The following is an 18,132-nucleotide window of genomic DNA, read 5'->3' on the forward strand; positions in this document are numbered from 1 at the left end:
TTGAGTTGAGAGCAGAAGTGAAAGCCTTCATGGAGAAGGATGGGGTGGCTGTTCCTGTGCTAAGTGATCCCAAATGGCTCATGGACTTAGCTTTTCTTGTTGATATCACACATGAGCTTAATGTACTGAACAAGAAGTTACAAGGCCAGGGGCAACTCGTCAGTGCTGCTTATGACAACGTGAGAGCATTCTCCACAAAACTTGTGTTATGGAAAGCCCAGCTCTCTCAGACAAACCTTTGCCATTTCCCAGCATGCAAGGCACTCGTGGATGCAGGCACACCATTCAGTGGTGAGAAGTATGTTGATGCCATTTTGAAGCTACAGGAGGAATTTGATCACAGATTTGCAGACTTCAAGACGCACAGAGCCACATTTCAAATTTTTGCGGACCCCTTCTCCTTTGATGTGCAAGATGCCCCTCCTGTGCTTCAAATGGAGCTCATTGACCTGCAGTGCAACTCTGACCTCAAAGCCAAGTTCAGGGAGGTGAGTGGAAAAGCAGACAAGCTTGGGCAATTTTTGAGAGAATTGACCCCCAGCTTCCCTGAGCTTTGCCTTTTTGGGAGCACATACTTGTGCGAAAAGCTCTTCTCCACCTTGAACTTCAATAAGTACAAGTACAGGTCCAGACTTACTGATGATCATCTTCAAGCCATACTGAGGGTCTCAACTGCTTCCTCCCTCAAGATAAATGTGGCTCAGCTATGCAAGAGGAAGCGCTGCCAGGTCTCTAGCAGCAAGGAGTAGGCAAGAGAAGCCATGTTCAGAAGAACAGTTCATGTTCTTCAATGTTCCATTCATGTTCAGGACAATTCATGTTCAGAACAACCCATTGAGGTTAAAGAACTGTTAATAAAGACGTTTAAATCTGAATACAGCAGATATAGAAGACTGAAGAAACCACACATAGTTGCTGACTAGAGAAATCTAATTATTATTATTTTATTTATTTATTACTGATTTATTTACTTATTAATTCTTAATTTGTTTATTTATTTTTTCATCTTATTTTGTGTTAAAAAAATAAAAATAAAGACATTTGAGAAGATTGGAATTTTTTTAACAAAGCTTTTCTTGTGGAATACCCGATGCGGCCCAGCCTCACCCAGACTCTGCCTCCAGCGGCCCCCAAGTAAATTAAGTTTGAGACCCCTGACCTAAAACTTATAAACAACAATTTTGATAACTCATTCATAGTTTAAGTTGGATGATTTATATTAAACAAAAAAGCTAAACATTAGGTGTTTCCAGCTTCTAAATTGTGATAGTTTGTTGGTTCCCTCTGTTTAATATAATATAAACATGTCTTAGAGTGTTGCTCAGGCAATAAAAAGCAGTAGGACCAGGTATCTTCTTTTATCTTGGAAACTGTGAAGAGAAATTCTCTCCATGATATTTAATAGTCCAAACGATTTATCGGTCTTGAAAACAACAAAATATTAAGCCTGGCTTTAAATGTGCTTCACTTACCCAAATTTCCAACACATAAGTAATTTATATTTGGCCCAGCAGAGGGTGCACAAGTACTGCAAGCTGTGAGCTTCTGCTCAGGATTGAGCACAGCTTTGTTGCCATAATTGCAGTCTTTGCTTGACGGTTGTATGCTTGAAGATGCCTTCTGCTGAGCTATGTGATGAACACCGCAGCTAAGACCGTGTCATAGATTAAAAGAGAGACAATTATTATGGTTTAGAGTTTAACACACTGACAGGTATACGTACTGTGTTAGGCAGCCTGTAGCAATGGTGTTATTAGTATTGGTGATGAAGACAAAAATGGGGCATGAGGCTGATATTCTTCATCCACTGAAAAGGCACAAGTGAACATGTGAATGGATATAGGCCTCCAGCTATTCAGCACCCATCCACCCACGCAGAGTCTCTCAGTTGCCACTTCCTGCAATGTGGCTCATCGCTTCGTTTGCTGGCAAAAGAAGACAGAACCGGAGTGTAAAACATGCAGATGGATGGTGGTGGCTTAGCCGGTTAGAGAAATTGGCCTTTTAAAACGATACATCTGTCATTTCATGTGCAAGTGTGAAGAGGCAGGCAACTTCACAATCCTCACAATATTAAGTAATATTTTGAGAGTAAAGGGCAAAGATCTATTTGTCTCAGGTGATTAAAGATGCACTTTAGTTGTTCTTGCATGGTGACATTAGCTGTTTCAGCATCGTATAAGATGTCGGCCTATTGGTGACTGCTGGGGCTCAACATGTCTGACAATTTCACTCCATGGCAAAAGAAAATCCCCAACCAATTTATCCACTTGGATAAATGTCTAAATAACTGCAACATAAAGTTCAGAGGCTCAGCAACTGGGAGACCAAGAGAAGGAGCAGAACACTTTTTCTTGCTCTCTGGTCGCTGCAGACCATCAGCTGTAAAACTTGACTCAACCCCCGTATCCTAGTAACCAGAGTAACAAGGCCAAAATATCAACAACATTAAACGCCTGCTGACTGTTTTGGAGAGGACATCTGTGCAAATCCATATAGACTCATACTGTGATTGAAAAAACATTGCATCTGACTCAGTCCTGCAGGGTGGAAGCATAGTTGCAGGCATGTTTGTGGAGACTGTGTGCTGTGGTAGAAAACATGCGTGGTAGGAGGTGTCTTGTTTCCATGTCAACACAAAGCATGCTCTGGATCGGGCCTGCAGTTGCCTTGGAGACCAACTAGAGTCTGTAGCAGCAAAAATGATATAAAAAGTATTTGTTTTCTTTCAGCAGATGTCATCTGATAATTGCACAGTGGATCCCACACGATGACATACTGTTCATAAAAGATTGCAGCTTTGAAAACATCACTAACATTAGAGCTATTGAGTGTAGGAATACCTTAGAATTTTTTCACGTATTCACATTTAAAAGAAAATGAAAAACTGAAAGCAGCTGTAGACATTGCTTTTGTATTAAAGTTCAGCAGTTGGCATTTGGAAAAATGTACACACCTAATTGAAAACAACAATCAGAGCCAGAGTCTCTAGCGTAGCTCTCAAATCACTGCTCGTCAGACGGACGGCTGGCTAAATAGGTAGCTAATCGAGTGCAGGTTAGTTAGGTAGCTAAGCTAGGGCTGGCTAGTTAGCTTGACCATCTGTGAACCTGTTTTGCACTCCCCAGGCGAAGGACCATTAGACCGAGTGGCAGGTCGCTGCTCGGCTCATTTTCTGCACCCAGAGTAGCATTTGAGTATGGTTGAATTAGCAAGCTAGCTAGCTAACAAGCCAGCCGCTCATTGTGTGCCACTGCAACGTTGCCTTGTCTCCCTCCATGCATCAGAGCTCCCCCCTATCTTGTGTCTGTACAATTTTTGCTGGGGGACACCGGGCACCGTTCATCCGCATGTATTGCCCATGCTGCAGGGACAGAAAGCTTGTTGAAAATCTGCAAAGTTTCCGTTTAATTCTTGTGTTTTAATATTTTTTTAAACTCATTGTTATGGTTTTACAACCTGGCGTAATTTCCAGCCGCAACAGCAGGCAGCTGTTAAAAAAACAAAAAAAACACACTTTGATAAATCCACTAAAGCCTACATTACAAGACCCAACACCTAAAAGCTCCCCCAAGGAAAATACTGTTAGCTCTGTCAGCACTGCTGCCGTTGTTTGCATTGTTAGCGCTGTTAGCTGCAAGCCACAGGCTCAGGAGTTTTGCGGAGGCAATGGATATGAATGTGGTAATGGTCACCTTTAAGTTAGCAACTAATATTTAGCTAAAAAGACAGATATTTTTCTCAGGAGATGGTGGAGGCCAATATCGAGTTAAAATCAAAACAAAAAAATAAATTTATACAGGTTTTAAAAAGTTATCCAATTTAGTCACAGTGTAGTTATGCCAACCACATTATACTATTAATTACCAATCCTGCAACAGGCCACATGAGGCTACGCACAATGTGTAACGTACCACTCTGACAATTTTCCAGGTCAGGATACGTTTCTTCTTTCTTGCTGTCCAAAAAGAGACACATACTGATGTACCAAGGGTGTCACTGGCACTTAACATTGCTCGTTAGGTGGCATGACTATGGGACAAAAAGTGGGGGTATGTGAAAAATGTGTTGCATTTGTCTTTTTATGTCGCTGTGAGCCGTTAAAAAAAAAGGTTGACACGCATTGTGTATATCGGTTTAATCTTTAACAAGTTGAAGAAAACTGCTGCCAAAAATAAGACATCATTTCCTCAGGATTTGCCAGATTCCTGATTTTGAAATGGAGCAATATGTGCAGAATTCTCAAGAAGACGTTATGATTTCAGAAAAAGGGCAAACCGCACTACTGTATAAGCATGTAACGAAAAAGCATGTGAACTGGTGTACCCTCTGCAGAATGATACATGCTCTATTGGGGGCTGTGGTTGGAGGTGGGAGATTCACTCCAGCCACTCACAACTCATCCATTTGTTCTCTGCCTTAGAGAGAGTCAGAGCGGCGCATCCACATTAGCTTTGCTGCACCCTGGTCCTTGTGGGTGTATGAAATACAGTGCGTGGGAGGAAGTAGGTAGGTGGGGGAACAAGTAGGCCTATATAAGTGAGCCTGGAACTGTTGATGGTAAAGTCAGCCAGCGTGAGTGCTGAAGGTAAGCTCGCCTCCGTCACTTCACTTCCTCTTCCTAGCAGTCACTTTCACTTCTGCACCAACACTCTGTATTAACCTTAAATCCTTCCATCTGTGTTGGGGGCCTGATCACTCTGTGTAATCTGTGTTTTCAACTTGTCCTCCGGAAGTCTTTGTTTGACAGCAACACACCCACCCAGCCAGTCAGCAAGCCCTTCTCCCCTCCCTCCCTCTCCTTCTCTCTGCCTCGCCACTTCTCATAGTGCATCTTCTCTCTCATTTGCATTTGTTCCGCTTCCTCAACAAGAAACAGTTCATGTGAAAGAGCTGTGAGGGATTGGGGAGGAACACACTTACCCGGATGACAGAACAGATTGAAACAAGCACAGAGGCTGGGGCTGTTAAGTGGAGGAGGCCGTCTCAGCTGGACAATGGTTGCTGAGTGAAGTGCAATGTGGGAAAGGTAAGTGACTTCTGTAGGATGTTTTTTTTATACAGTTTTCTGTTGTGGCTGACTTTAGGAATGTTCTGGTTCCTCGTTCTGTAGTTCGTACCTACACTCTGTGATGGCAACACCAATTTAGTCTTCTCAAACATCCCCTCCTCTTCCCCATGTTTACATTTTCATGCCACCCATTTTTGCCAATGCTTGTGCTTTCTATGAGCAGAAGCTGGTTTACTGTACAGTTTGACCTGTTTTTAAACCCATTCCACCAGGTGCACACAAGTGCTTGTAGAATAAAACATCCCTTTGAATAATTAAAAAGTGGGATGCACTGATAGCGATATCAGGCCGATACTGACTCAAACAGCTGGATAGGGTATCATGACAATGCAGCCGATCTAATCAGTTCATTTTTCTTCTTTATATACTATATACAATATATACTGGAATTTTAATTTTAAGTTTGACCAATTTGGTGCTGTATTAAAAAGGTTTACAAGTGAGTTGTATTTCCTGTTTATTTTGAGGATGTTTTACTTCTTAATTAAACACAGGTATTGGATCAGTGCCCGGTACCGGCTGATACCAAAAGCTCAGGTATTTCTACAGGGACTGAAAAAGTCAGATCGGTACATCCCTGATTCAAAGGTTCACACTACAGTGGTATGTCTTTATGGAGTTGCAGTATGTGTGACAATGTGACATAATAACATATCTGACAGGAAGTGAAAGTACATTACAGTGAGAGGGTAGTTCCTTAGTTAATAATTATTGAGAAAGGCATTCACATTGCTCCTTGTTTTTACTCAAACATGAACAGACACAAACTTTTCCTCAGTTCACAGAACCACAGAAGCCACTAGTGCTCGTGCTATACAACTAGCAAAGCACGTGCTTGACGAGAACTGCTCCTCTGTGGCTGAATTCTGCAAAATCACATAGAACTTACATGGAGGAGCAGCATCACAGCAACAGGAAATAAAATTTGCTTGAACCAATACAGGCTGTTCCTCTTTTCACATAGGTGGCTTCTTTACGCTCCGACTGCATTACTGCACAAATGTGACATTCTGACGGGAGACAAAGCCGCCACATGCCACTGTGAACATCAAGGGTGTGCCATTTAATTGGCACAGCCTGGTGACAGAGGCAACCGCTAATGTCAGCAGACACATTTCATTTGGGGAGATGAAAGCCTCTGATAGGAATATATCTGCTCTCACTCCATGATGTGAGTCACTCTCCTACATCATTCCTCCGTTTCTCTCCACACTCTATACACAATTCCATGCGTGTGTGTATTTCCACTGCCTGTAATATATCTTCAGAGTTGTATTCCTACTCCACCTGCTCTTGAAATACAAGGCAGATATTCACTGCTTTTCACTGGAGAGGCTTTTCAGATATATATTTTATTTTGCTGCTGTAGAGTCATTGCAAACCATATATGTGTGGATTTTATCAACCAGCAAGACATCCAGACTGGATTAAGTAGCCATCTGTCCTAAAGGGTACTGCATATATTTCATCATGACCTGCTTCAGTACATTTATTCCTTTTTTTCTATTCCACTGGGTTAAGAGCAAGACCTGTAAAACATCCCCGCTCAAAATAGATGGATCGGCCCTGTTTGATCTGAGGCAAAGCAGAGGTCTAATGCAAACTGTTGTTATCTTACAGGTAATTAGAGATCTGGCACTGGTACATCACGACAGCAGCAGGGTTACCATGGAGACTGGCAAGCCGGGATTGGGGAGTGCTCCAGTTCACATCAGCTCCGTTGCAGCGCAGACAGAGAAAAGGATGGACATCCAGGCCCCGCTGACGGCTCTTTACATCAACACGGTGCCTGCACTACCAGCGCAACCTTACCCCCTCCAGCCTCCTGCTGGCACCCTGGAGCCAGCCACACTCCATCTGGCCATGCCGCCGCTTTACTCCAAGGAGACGCTCCCCTTCCTGACACTCCATATTGCTGGTGGATTGCAGTCTCAGCCGGGATTGAGTCTGGCAGCTGCCGCTCATGTAGCTAGACCCAAGTCGGCAGGGAAGCACGTGTGTCCTCACTGTGGACGGGACTGCATGAAGCCCAGCGTGCTTGAGAAGCATCTCCGCTGCCACACCGGGGAGCGGCCTTACCCCTGCACCACTTGTGGAGTTTCCTTCAAGACTCAGAGCAACCTCTACAAACATAAGCGTACACAGGCTCATGCCCGCCTCTCGTCTGAATCAGAGCAGAGCAGCCTGGATAGCATGTCTGGCTCTAGAGACACCTGTACCTCCAGTTTGTCTCTGGATGAGCGCAGCGTGGATTCGGGAAGCATGGACAAGGAAGCCACACCACCTGCTGATGAGATAACCTGTCCTGCCAGTAATGCAAATGTCTTCTCTGTAAAGACCCAAGGTTCTGTGAGTGAGCAGAATGCTTTGACCCCTGCAGGTCAGAAGACGGAAGCAAATGAGGTAGCAGAAAAACAGAGGATGGGAAACGAAAAACCTCCGGCAACTGCCAGTCGACATCTTCCCCTTCAGAGGCAAGAAGCCACTCTGTTCTCCAAGCAGTGGGAGAGCTCAGTATCCCGAGGAAAATCGCAGAGCCATGAGAGCACAGACTCTGGCTTCAGTGAGAGCGGTGACCACTACCCAAGCCCCGGCAGCGTTTTACCCGACTACAGTATGGATTCCCTCACCGAATCCACCAAGGAGCATCTTGAAAAAACCGCCAGCACACAAACACCTTCTGGACCTGCAAGGGATCAAGAGCAGAAGACGCTGGAGGAGCGCATATCTAAACTGATATCAGAGAATACAGCTGTTGTTGAGGACAAACAGCTAGAGAATGTAAGGCCGCGGAAGACAGTTTTGTCAAAGCAGGGTAGCATTGACCTCCCCATGCCGTACACCTACAAGGACTCCTTTCATTTTGATATGAGGATAAGTAAGGCTCCGAAAGTTGGGTTACAAAGAAGCAGGAACCCCGACCTCTACAGCTCTGTACCAACTCAGCGATCCAACACCGTGGAACATGCCCCCCTAACCCGCAGCAGCTCCCTCCCTTTCAGCGTTACCCTCCTGCAGCCTGAGAGGAGCAGCCCAACCTCTTCCTTTCAGAGCGATTATGTAACTCTTGTCCGGAGGGGAAGCTCTGGCCAGATCAATCCAACAGGTTTTGCAATGAAGCCTGTGAACCAGCATTCATCCGCCCACCGCCCATTGGTCCGGCAGACAGCCGTAGACGGCAACCACGCAACAGACGGTCTCTTCACGAATCCATCTGTGGAGGAGGCGTGCTCCGGCAGCCTCAGCTGCGATGGGGATGGCGGTGACATTTGTGGAGAGCCAAGCAACAGAAAGTTCCGGAGGAAGAAGACACAAAAGTTTGCCTACAACAAGTGGTACATGTACGGGGGAGGGACGTTTAAGAAGCTCTACACCGATAAAGGCTGCGATGATGGTGTGCGCAAAGGCAGGAAATGTTCGGCAAACCCAGAGCACGAGGTTGTTCAGGGCCTGCTGAAAAGGTCGTCAACAGTTCCGAAGGAGAGGGCAACAACAATGAACTTCACAAGCAGCAGTGTAACAGCGTGCCAACCAGACTGCCCTCCTACCAAACTATCCATCGTCTCTGCTGTGGATGTGAATGTCAAAGCTGGCCAGCCTCATACATCATGCAACTCTCTCAAGACTCCATTTCGGAGAAACCTGTCTTTGTCAGTACTGCCATTATCTTCTGCTGGATCATTGGTTAGCCACCAAGCAGACAGCGTGAGTAGAGCCGAGGCAGGGAAAACAGTTGATGAAGAAAAAAGAACTGACTCCACCTTGCAGCTGTGTGGAGCCCATGTTCCCTCAGACAGAAAAAAACAGAAAACCGATGACAAAAAAAATTGTCTTCTGGAGATGGAAACCAACCCAAACACAGAAACCCATCCCCGTCCCTCTGTCATTGGCAGTGCACCTCAGCAGGATATAAATCTCAGTCATATCAACCTCCAGAAAAATCAGAAACATACTGAACTCACAGCAGCTCTCTTCCCAAAGTGCAAAATCAATGTAAATACACCATCCGTCAGCTGCACGCCTGTCACTTCAACACCCTCCCCTGCCAAGGCCAGCTTCCTGCCCAAGTACCAGCTCAAGTTACCTAATGCCTCTGAACCTGATTCAAATCCTTCACAGGGTGTTGTGGATAAACCACCTGGAACTGGTGGCCGCACTATCACCTCTGCTCTGTCATCTCCTTGCACCGAGATAACCTCGCTCTCGGTCAAAACTTCCGAAAAGAAATTTGACGTTCCTGTCACCTCCCCCTTGACTTGTGAAACTAAAAAGACAAATGCTCTCAGTTCTGTACGAGACCAGCTCCCTGCGCCTTGCACAGCAATGACCCTTTGTCAGGTTGAAACGCAGAGACTGAATCCAAATACAACATCTTGTTGTGCTGTAGTGCACAGGCCATTTTCAACAACCACAATAACCACAACCTGCCTGCAAAATGATCGAGCAGGATTATGCAGCACTTCAATACAGCCCTCCCAATCTGCAGCAGGTTTAGCTCCTTTGCAGTTAATCCGACCTGTTGGGCCTATGTTTCCTCACTTCCCTGCTACACCTACTGTAGCCACAGCAAACAATCAGTCATCTGCTGCTTTCAGTACGGCTTTGGCACAAGGTCAACCTATCCCCAACCCCCCTCTGTCACGCACACAACTCTCGCCAGCATCAGACCCTTTAAAAGGTGCATATACCACCCCAGTCCTACCTCGTCACATTGTACCATTTGACCAGATGCAGCCAGATGCCCAGAATGTGTTTCACGTTCACACGGCAGACCTCCAGATCTGCTTTCAGATCATATCTGATGAGCAGCTGGCTCTCATTGAACCCCAGATCGAGAGGCAAGCAGGTAGCGCCGTTTCACAGAGGCGGGAAGTGGAGGCAATCAAAAACGCAGCTCAAAGCTTTATCACCATGGAAAATAGCAATGATGGAAGGGGCCATCAACAGCCAGGACATCAACAGGAGTTGGACCAAAGTGAGTCTTCACCCACACTTGACAAAGAGAGAATAAAACCTTTGCTGACTGCACAATTTGAGACGGCAGAGCCAAATCTCCACCTGACCAAACCCAGTGATTCCACTCAGGATACAGCATCAGCTGAATCTACAGGCCCTGTAGCTCTAGCCTTGCCGCTACGCCCACATAAACAGGGTCATGTAAACAAGGTCACTGTGACTCAGAGCTGTACGGGCAATGTTATGACAACTGCTGCTTCGCTCAAAGGTGTAGAGTCAGGGAGGAGCCAAACTTCTGAGCAGGAGCAAACCCTTTCTCTGCACCGTTGTGCTGAGGAGCAACTTTTGCCGAACAGGAGGGTCAGCCAAGGCGGACTGCTCTCTAAAACACATTCTGGCCAACACAAGCTCAACCTGACTCCTCTCTCTCCCAGCAAAGTAAATCAGAATAATAGTGAAAGACTGGGCAAAGAAAGCAAACTTCAATATCAAGCAGCTCCAGGTAGTGTAGGCACAATAAGAGCCACGGGCGAAGTCTCTGTGTGCAAAAGCAGCAGGTCAGAAAGAGGGGAAACCCACCCCCCCCTTCAGTCTGGGCTTGGTCAGGCTGTCGGTGCTGCATGTGCTGATGAACGTTCTTGGTCAGTGTCGCCATTATCCATCAATAAATGCAAAGCTTCCAAACAGTTGAACCAACAAGTGTCCATATGCTGCAACAATCCGATGGAAACTACATTATCAGAGGCTCCGGATTCATCTAAGTGTGCGAACATGGGATGTGACAGGGTTGGACCTCCGGACAATTCTGCCCCTTCACAGGAAGTGATTAAGAATGTTATCAGCTCCACCCATTCAGAAAAGCAACTCGCTCAGTTTATGTCAGTTTCTTCTAACATCCAGTTGGAAAGACCCAAAGACACACCAGCTGAGCTTATAAGTATTCAGAGCCCTACTGCAGGTATATATGACTATTTTTATTGTGTTAAGTATTCATATTGCATATGATCTGAATGATATACAGTGCACAGTGTGAATTTGTCATTTTGTTGTCCAGAACATTGGATTTAAAGGTGCTCAATACAAAATTTAGAGCATATCCATATTTCTGCTATATCAATCAATCAATCTGAGTATCGAATTGAACAACTTTAAGGGTTGTTTGATGATGTTCACATCCACATTAGGGGAAAAGTTCAGGTCTTTTTTGGTATATAGTCCCCCGATTCTGGGACAATGTAGAAACATAACCTGAAACATACAGTATGGACATGGAAACCAACGGTTGAGCTAAGTCAATGGCCTCGGTCTGGTCTTCAACCGAGGTCTGAGCGAGGTCTGAAGTCCCAGGTTCACTGTCCATGGTGTGTGCTTGTATGGGCCTTTAAAGCAAGGGTTGGCATGTTCTTCAAAAATGCATTACAAAAAATGTCTCTTTATATCCCGACAGTAATCAATAAATCAAATGCTCCAAAATATCTGAATTCTAATAATTTTGGGGGAGTGTCTATGGAGGGAGGCCTGAAGGTAGGGGCTCTCAGTGTTGCTGACTTGGCCACTTGCTGGCTAAATTGAACAACTTTTGGAGCTAGTGCTGCTAGCTTCCTTCGTCAGAAAAGAGTTGGCAACACTGGGTTTTTAGGTTGGATCATCTTACAAACCCTAGCTTTAAACACGTTTTCTGCAATTACAAAATGTTTGTAGACAAGTTTTAATATCTTAATTACGTTTATATTGTGTTGACATGGTGCATATTCTTACAGTGCTTGTATATTTTAGAGTGAAAGGATACAATAGAGAGAGAAGGCAGTGGTGGAGGTCTTATCAGGGACCATGGCTAATTGTATACCCCATGGCCTCAAGTAATTGTAAATCCTACAAAGATTAGCTAAAAAAATAAATTGTTCAATACATCATGTTTGAAATGGATTCCAAATACTGTTCATCTGGTGTGGATGTGAACAGCCTCAAATGAACCCCATAGGCTCTGTAACCCCCTTGTTTTGTTTCCAGTCCAATGTCCTGCAGTTCAGAGACAACACAACAATAATGTGTCTGATCTAATACATATGTACAGACTGCACTGGATTTGTTTGAATCTGAGCACATGTCAAGTCAGGAACCAATTTTTCCCCACAAGGTGGCAGCATGTGATCAGTGGTTTTGCAGAATGGAGGCCTTGTCTGAACCTGGTTTTGTTGTACCGCAGAGTCACCAAAACCCACTAGGTCGGGAAATTAAAGCGCACCATTGGGAATTTTAATGATAGACCAAATCATTAAATGACGGTTTCCTTAAAAATCTCTCCATTTGCGGAATGAAATCTTTGTGACAACTATCAGTGCAGGTGGCTTTGGTTTGGCTCATTACTGTCCTTGTTACTGTGACATGTGGGCTGCCTCGAGACGTTGTGGTGATCTGCAATATTTGACGGTGTCATTCGACGTTAGTTTATATAGATGTTTTTGTCTGCAAATGAGACATTTTCACATAATGTCCCATCTTCCATTACTTTCCATAACATAAATCTAATAATTGGATACATCAAGTTTGTAAGTGCTACTGAAGTGGAGATTTGTGCCTCAGAGTTTGAGAAAAAAAGATTGTAGAGAGATGGCTTTTAAGGATATATATAATGTAAAATGACATACATGTTGAAGACACTACAGGTGAATCAGGTGAAAATCTAATGAATATCACCCCGAAACTTCCCCAGTTGATTACTTACATTAAGACAATTAGTTTTTGTATCACAAGTTTTGAAATGTGATGTTTAAATAAGCAAATGAGGCATTATTTAATGTGAACTTTAGTGAATTTAAGAAGAAATTTAACACGCAAATTGACACCTAAATGTGTATTTTGGAGGTTTTCCCTTCCACTAGTCTGAAAGAAGACATGTTATGGAGGCAAAGTAGCAACAAATCTCTAAAATTGAACAATACATGAAAAAGTAATGTCTTGGCCTGGAGTGTCTCGCCTTAATAGGGGTAGACAGGGGAGGGGAGGAGGGGGGGCCAGACCAAAGAAATTCTCATTTGAGAAAGTCCACGAGCACATTTGTTTTCCATAAAGACGCTTGCCACTGCATATTATATCTGACCACATTGGTCCATATGCATCACATGAATATGCGCTGCTTACTTTTTGTGTGGTCAATGGGCCGGTAATATGAAAAAAAAAATTCCCTTCATTATTATGATTTCATTTATCATGATGATTTATTTGGTTGGGCTTTTATCCAAAAGTCAATGCATCAGTTTATACATGCGGTGTTTTTTTTACATAAACTGTGTAATCTCCACGTTAGTTAAACTGATTGATAAGCATTAACACTGTAGATTCACCGCCCTAAAGAACACTACTGGTTTCTGTTCTTTCCCTGAACTTATAGAGGGATGTGCAGCCCAGAAGGGGCCACAGACACTGGGACGTGGAGAGAACCCCCGGCAACCGGACCGGAGGCCAAAGCAGAGCAAAGAGGCCGATAGGACAGACCCACGTGTGGTGGGGGAGGATGACAAGGAGGCAGACTGGGTGCCGGGAAGGCGGGACAAGGCCGAGTCCATCTGCACATACACGTGTTTACCAGATATGTCAGAGGTGAGATCCAATGAATCTTTTCACCTCTCACTGGATTAATTTATCCATTCCACACATTTAAAAAATGTACAGCCCACACACAAACATTAAAACTCAGATCCTCACTTCTGGTAACACACACCACCCCATCACATGTGTATGTACACACTCCTAACTACACAAAGGCTAAAGTGAAATGGCACAGGAATGTCTGAACATGTACAGGATTCTTTCCAATCCAGCATAATTTCTGTTTAATTCTATTTGATTGTTTTAATTATTTTTATACTATTTTTATAACTTTCGACAAATTCCCATCACAGCCAGAGATATTCAGACAGTTTCAGGTTTCAGGAGTAATGGGTTTGTTTCTGAATGTTTTTTTGTTGTTTTGTTTTAAATATATTTACCCAAGGGAAGACCAAGCCACAATTTTAGTTTTGTTTTTTCTCATGACGCAAGACGTGCGTCGAACAGAAAAGAATGCGGTTCGAGAAAGAGAAAAGATTTACACGACAGAACAAATATGCTTAACAGAAATGTATTTCACTGAAACCACAGGCAGTGGCAAGAGAGGTGTAAATCATGCCAAAGTTCAAAACATCAGCAATCCATTATAACAAAAGCAAATCTAGACAGCTGACAGTAGTTACATAAGCAGCAGCCCTGGTGCTGGAATAGTGTGGGGTCAACGAGACTTTCAGGTATTAAGGTACGTTGGTGATAATGTCTAAGCCTATGGTGTCTAACATGTTGGACCTTTAGCAATCAATCATCAGTAACCACAATCTAGGTAGGCCCGTTACAGATTGAATTTGGTTATCAAAGCCGGAGTTGGAGCTCTGGTAGAGACCTGTCAATCACAAGTAGCCCCGCCCTAAAGCTTACCCTGCTTTATGGTCTATTTCCTGTTGGATTCTATCTCTCCAGCCTCTAGGTGCTCTTCGTTTCTATGTGTTTATTTTTGCAGGCAGTATGAATGGACTGACGAGGCATTTAGGGCATTCAGGAGAGTCGTAATAATACAAGCAGGCCGGGCAGAGTGATGGCTAACTGCCTTGGCTCCCACGGCTCCGGCCTGGTCCCCCAGCTTTTTCTTTCACCCACACGCATTAAATGGCGGCCATTCATCAATATGCTTCCTGAACAAATAAACTTGACAAAGTGGAGCCGACTCACCCGTTCTCCGCTGCTATACGAGTTGGCTTTGGAAATGATATGGCGCTTACAATGCAGCAGCTTGGCAGGACTATCCCTCAAAAGTCAGTGGAATATAAGTCACAAGGAGTAAGTAGTTGACCCTTTTCAGTCCGGTAAAACCACAGTGGGATGAGTTCGGGAGCCTCTCCTCAGTGGAAACTTGTTTACTATTTCAATCTTGCTCTGCTATAGCTTTGCCATAAAAGTCTTCAAAGCGTAAGGGAGCAGAATTTATTTTGCTCAATGAATTCAGTGTTCCATAATGTACACCGTCTTAAATCAGCCACTTAAAATAAAATAGCAATTAAGCCACATGAATGACGGACATCTTTCCTGTGCATTGTTTAAATTATAGAAATATTTAAATTAGTTCCATGGTAAGAAGGCAAAAGCTGTCTTGGACAGTTAACAGTGTGTTTTGAAGTAGTAATAATAAAAGTAACCATTTATCTATATATTAATATTGTTATATTTATTGATATTCAAGCATGCAACTGTATAGAAGAAGTGGACGTAGTCACCGTGACTTTACCCACTGGTTTGTGGACAACCAGTTTTTGCCTGTTGCCATATTGGCTTTTTTATGCAGTCAGAAGTGACACAAGATGTTCTAAGAAAAAAAAACTGGGATAACTCCTACACCAGACAACGCTGCGCAAACGACCTGTCAATCACAAGGTAGCCCCACCCTAAAGCATACTCTGCTTTATGGTCTTTTTGACTCTAAATCAACTATAATTTACAAAATGAACATCATGCTGTATTGAAGAAGACTTGAAACTAGAGATTGAGACCATAAACTCATGTTGAAAATGTTTACTGAGGTAATAACTCAAGAGAGAAGTAGAGTCATTTTCTCATAGACTTCTATACAATCAGAGGAGTCGCCCCCTGATGGACATTAGAGAGAATGCAGCTTTAAGACACTTCCGCATTGGCTTCACTTTTCAGGACTGGAGGTTGATGTTTGAATTCATGGCACATTTGAAGTGTCAAGTTATGTGGTATAATATTACTTCCCGGCTAACATATTTTTTAATAAAATGAAACGGAACAGGATGAAACAAAAACATAAGATTGGTTGACGATTCACCGTGTCACTGGGGCGCTGAAAAAGATGGGACCAGCTTAAATCTGTGGGTTTGTAGATTCATTCGGGGCTTCTGTTGAAAATATTTTTTTGCCATGTCGCTCGTAGTGCGAAAACAGCATTAGCTGTCGCTGTATCCTCTCTCCCAGCAGGAAGGGGAAGGGGTCCCATGTTCCTGCCGTGACCATCATCCGGGGTGTACTATCCTCAGTTCTTCAGGCGTCAACTCAACAGACCCTTCTTGAACACTTACTTTTTAAAATGTAACCTAAAAATGGACAAAACTTTGGACCTCAGATCCTCTAATAGAGCTGCTATTCTCAACCACAGGTGGTCTTTAGAGCACCATCTAGTGGGCTGTGGAGGTACAACAAATAGTTTAATTATATTTCTAAATTAGCCCAAGAATTCTCATGATGAAAAAACGGTAATTCAAACAAAGCATCATTTATATATCAACACATAATGAACAGTATAAGAGCAGAGTGCAGCGTCTCTTTCTCTGAGCTGTTTTTTTTTTTTTATCGTAATTCATAACACATTAATCTTTGTGGTATTTCAGCAATGCAAGAAGCTAATAAAGGGGTTCAGCTGAAAGGGGCAATGACTGTATTATTGTGGCGGTACGACGGTAACATTCTTGTCTTATTAACAGGGAGGAGACAGAGCGGTCAAGGTGGATACCTTTAAACACTGTTGGCTATCTGAACAGCATCTTCAGCAAGTTTCCCAGACACACTCAGGAATGTCTGACTACCCAACACAGCATCCTCAGCAAGCCCTGAGTGACTTTAATTCATCCGCCGGCGGCGCTCAGACTGGCCTTTTCGATTCTCCACAGCCCCCGTTGGATAGGAACAACTTGTGTTTCTCGCAACAACACTGGGAAAGCGGCAGCATCCATAACCAACCTGTTTCATGTGAACCTAGTCAACATAACAAAGCACGGGCAAAATTAGCAGAGACAAAAAACGCTTTCTCGCGAGGTCAGTCCAGCCCTCAGCCGACGCAAGCATTTCCACACCAGGACCAAAAGCAGAGCAGCATCACTCCTGTTCTGCAAGGACATACAGATGCTAAGTCGACAATAGTCAGTCACAAGAGCCCAAGCATATCGGCTGATTCTTTTTCTGTTCAAGTCAGTAGAGCTGCTGCTGCATTGACAGAGGAAACCCTTGTGTCAAACAACAATGTGCTGGATAATAACGTCGCACCGCCACCAGAGCCTTTTACGTTCCCAGAGCCTCACGATTATCACGACACCAAGGACGGGGCACCAAATGACTACAACAAGTACCAGTCGTTTTTCCTGTCCAGCCAGCTACATAGCTACCAGCCGGCTGAGTGTCTGACAGGTGGAGTAAGGCCTGTGCAAAGCTGCCAGGACTACACAGAGGACACCAGCAGCAGCGACGATGAAGGGAAGCTCATCATCGAGCTTTAGCTGTTAAAAACTCACGATGCTATTTGGAGTTTTATCTGCTGCTGATTTATTACATCAATGATCAAGTAAAGCTAAGAACAACATGTGTACGCTCAAAATAAGTCAAAATATGAATAAAAAAAAACCTGTCATTGACTATTTTATCTTTCATTTTAAGCAATATATTTAAAAGTCAATGTCCAACTTTGCAGGAATAGTTTAGATTGAGTGCAAGCTATTGCTGCGTTCATGTCCTATCTTACCACCAAGTGTAATTACAAGCTGAGTAGAAAATACTGCTTACCTATGACTACTAGTAGGAATTCCAAGTCTGACTCTTAGGAATTTCAGTTACAATATCTCCAACATGGAAACAAGAGCAGCAACAATTACTGAACCAGTCACAAAAGCTCCCCAGTGGTTCTCCTAATGTATTAAATCCATAAATTCTCATTTTGGTTGAAGTGTGCATGGGTCAAAATGCTAACTTCTCACATGACTGACACAGGTGTCTGTATGATGGGGAGCTAAGCAATGTACTGCTGTGGACGCAGCATTAGGTCAGGTCTGAAGGTCACACAATGACGCAAACAAACTAACCAGTGAAGGCGGCAGAAGACCAGCAACCCCGTGGTCTGTTGGTTAAATTACTTTTTATGGACTTTGAAGAGAGCAATATACTTGCTTTGGTTCCACAGTCGGAAAGTGCTGTCTGATCACGGGGTTAAACTGTGAAAATATTCTAAATATAGCATACACTTTAAAATGATACGGAATATTTGAAAGTGGGTTTATCTTACGGTCAGGCTGCCT

General features: G+C 43.7%; 1 protein-coding gene across 2 annotated transcripts; it reads left to right on the plus strand.

The window, feature by feature from the left end:
• Nucleotides 1-4,922: 4,922 nt before the first annotated feature.
• On the plus strand, nucleotides 4,923-17,894 carry znf831 (zinc finger protein 831). 2 transcript variants are annotated; one of them, XM_054616419.1, is made up of 4 exons: nucleotides 4,923-5,029; nucleotides 6,692-10,985; nucleotides 13,419-13,627; nucleotides 16,552-17,894. In XM_054616419.1, the coding sequence occupies exons 2-4, from the start codon at nucleotides 6,740-6,742 to the stop codon at nucleotides 17,338-17,340; spliced, it is 5,244 nt and encodes a 1,747-aa protein (XP_054472394.1). In that variant the 5' UTR covers nucleotides 4,923-5,029; nucleotides 6,692-6,739; the 3' UTR covers nucleotides 17,341-17,894. The 2 variants fall into 2 exon arrangements, with proteins under 2 accessions (XP_054472394.1, XP_054472395.1); XM_054616420.1 differs by lacking the exon at nucleotides 4,923-5,029 and adding an exon at nucleotides 6,172-6,242.
• Nucleotides 17,895-18,132: the final 238 nt, after the last annotated feature.

The sequence above is a fragment of the Anoplopoma fimbria genome, chromosome 17 (assembly GCF_027596085.1).
Source record: "Anoplopoma fimbria isolate UVic2021 breed Golden Eagle Sablefish chromosome 17, Afim_UVic_2022, whole genome shotgun sequence".
Lineage (NCBI taxonomy): Eukaryota > Metazoa > Chordata > Actinopteri > Perciformes > Anoplopomatidae > Anoplopoma > Anoplopoma fimbria.

What these genes read in the sequence shown, in the direction of transcription:
- znf831 (XM_054616419.1), top strand. Translation starts at nt 6,740, where the DNA reads ATGGAGACTGGCAAGCCGGGATTGGGGAGTGCTCCAGTTCACATCAGC. An exon ending in TATTCAGAGCCCTACTGCAG is followed by an intron (nt 10,986 to 13,418) that starts GTATATATGACT and finishes CTGAACTTATAG; the next exon opens with AGGGATGTGCAGCCCAGAAG. An exon ending in GTTTACCAGATATGTCAGAG is followed by an intron (nt 13,628 to 16,551) that starts GTGAGATCCAAT and finishes TCTTATTAACAG; the next exon opens with GGAGGAGACAGAGCGGTCAA.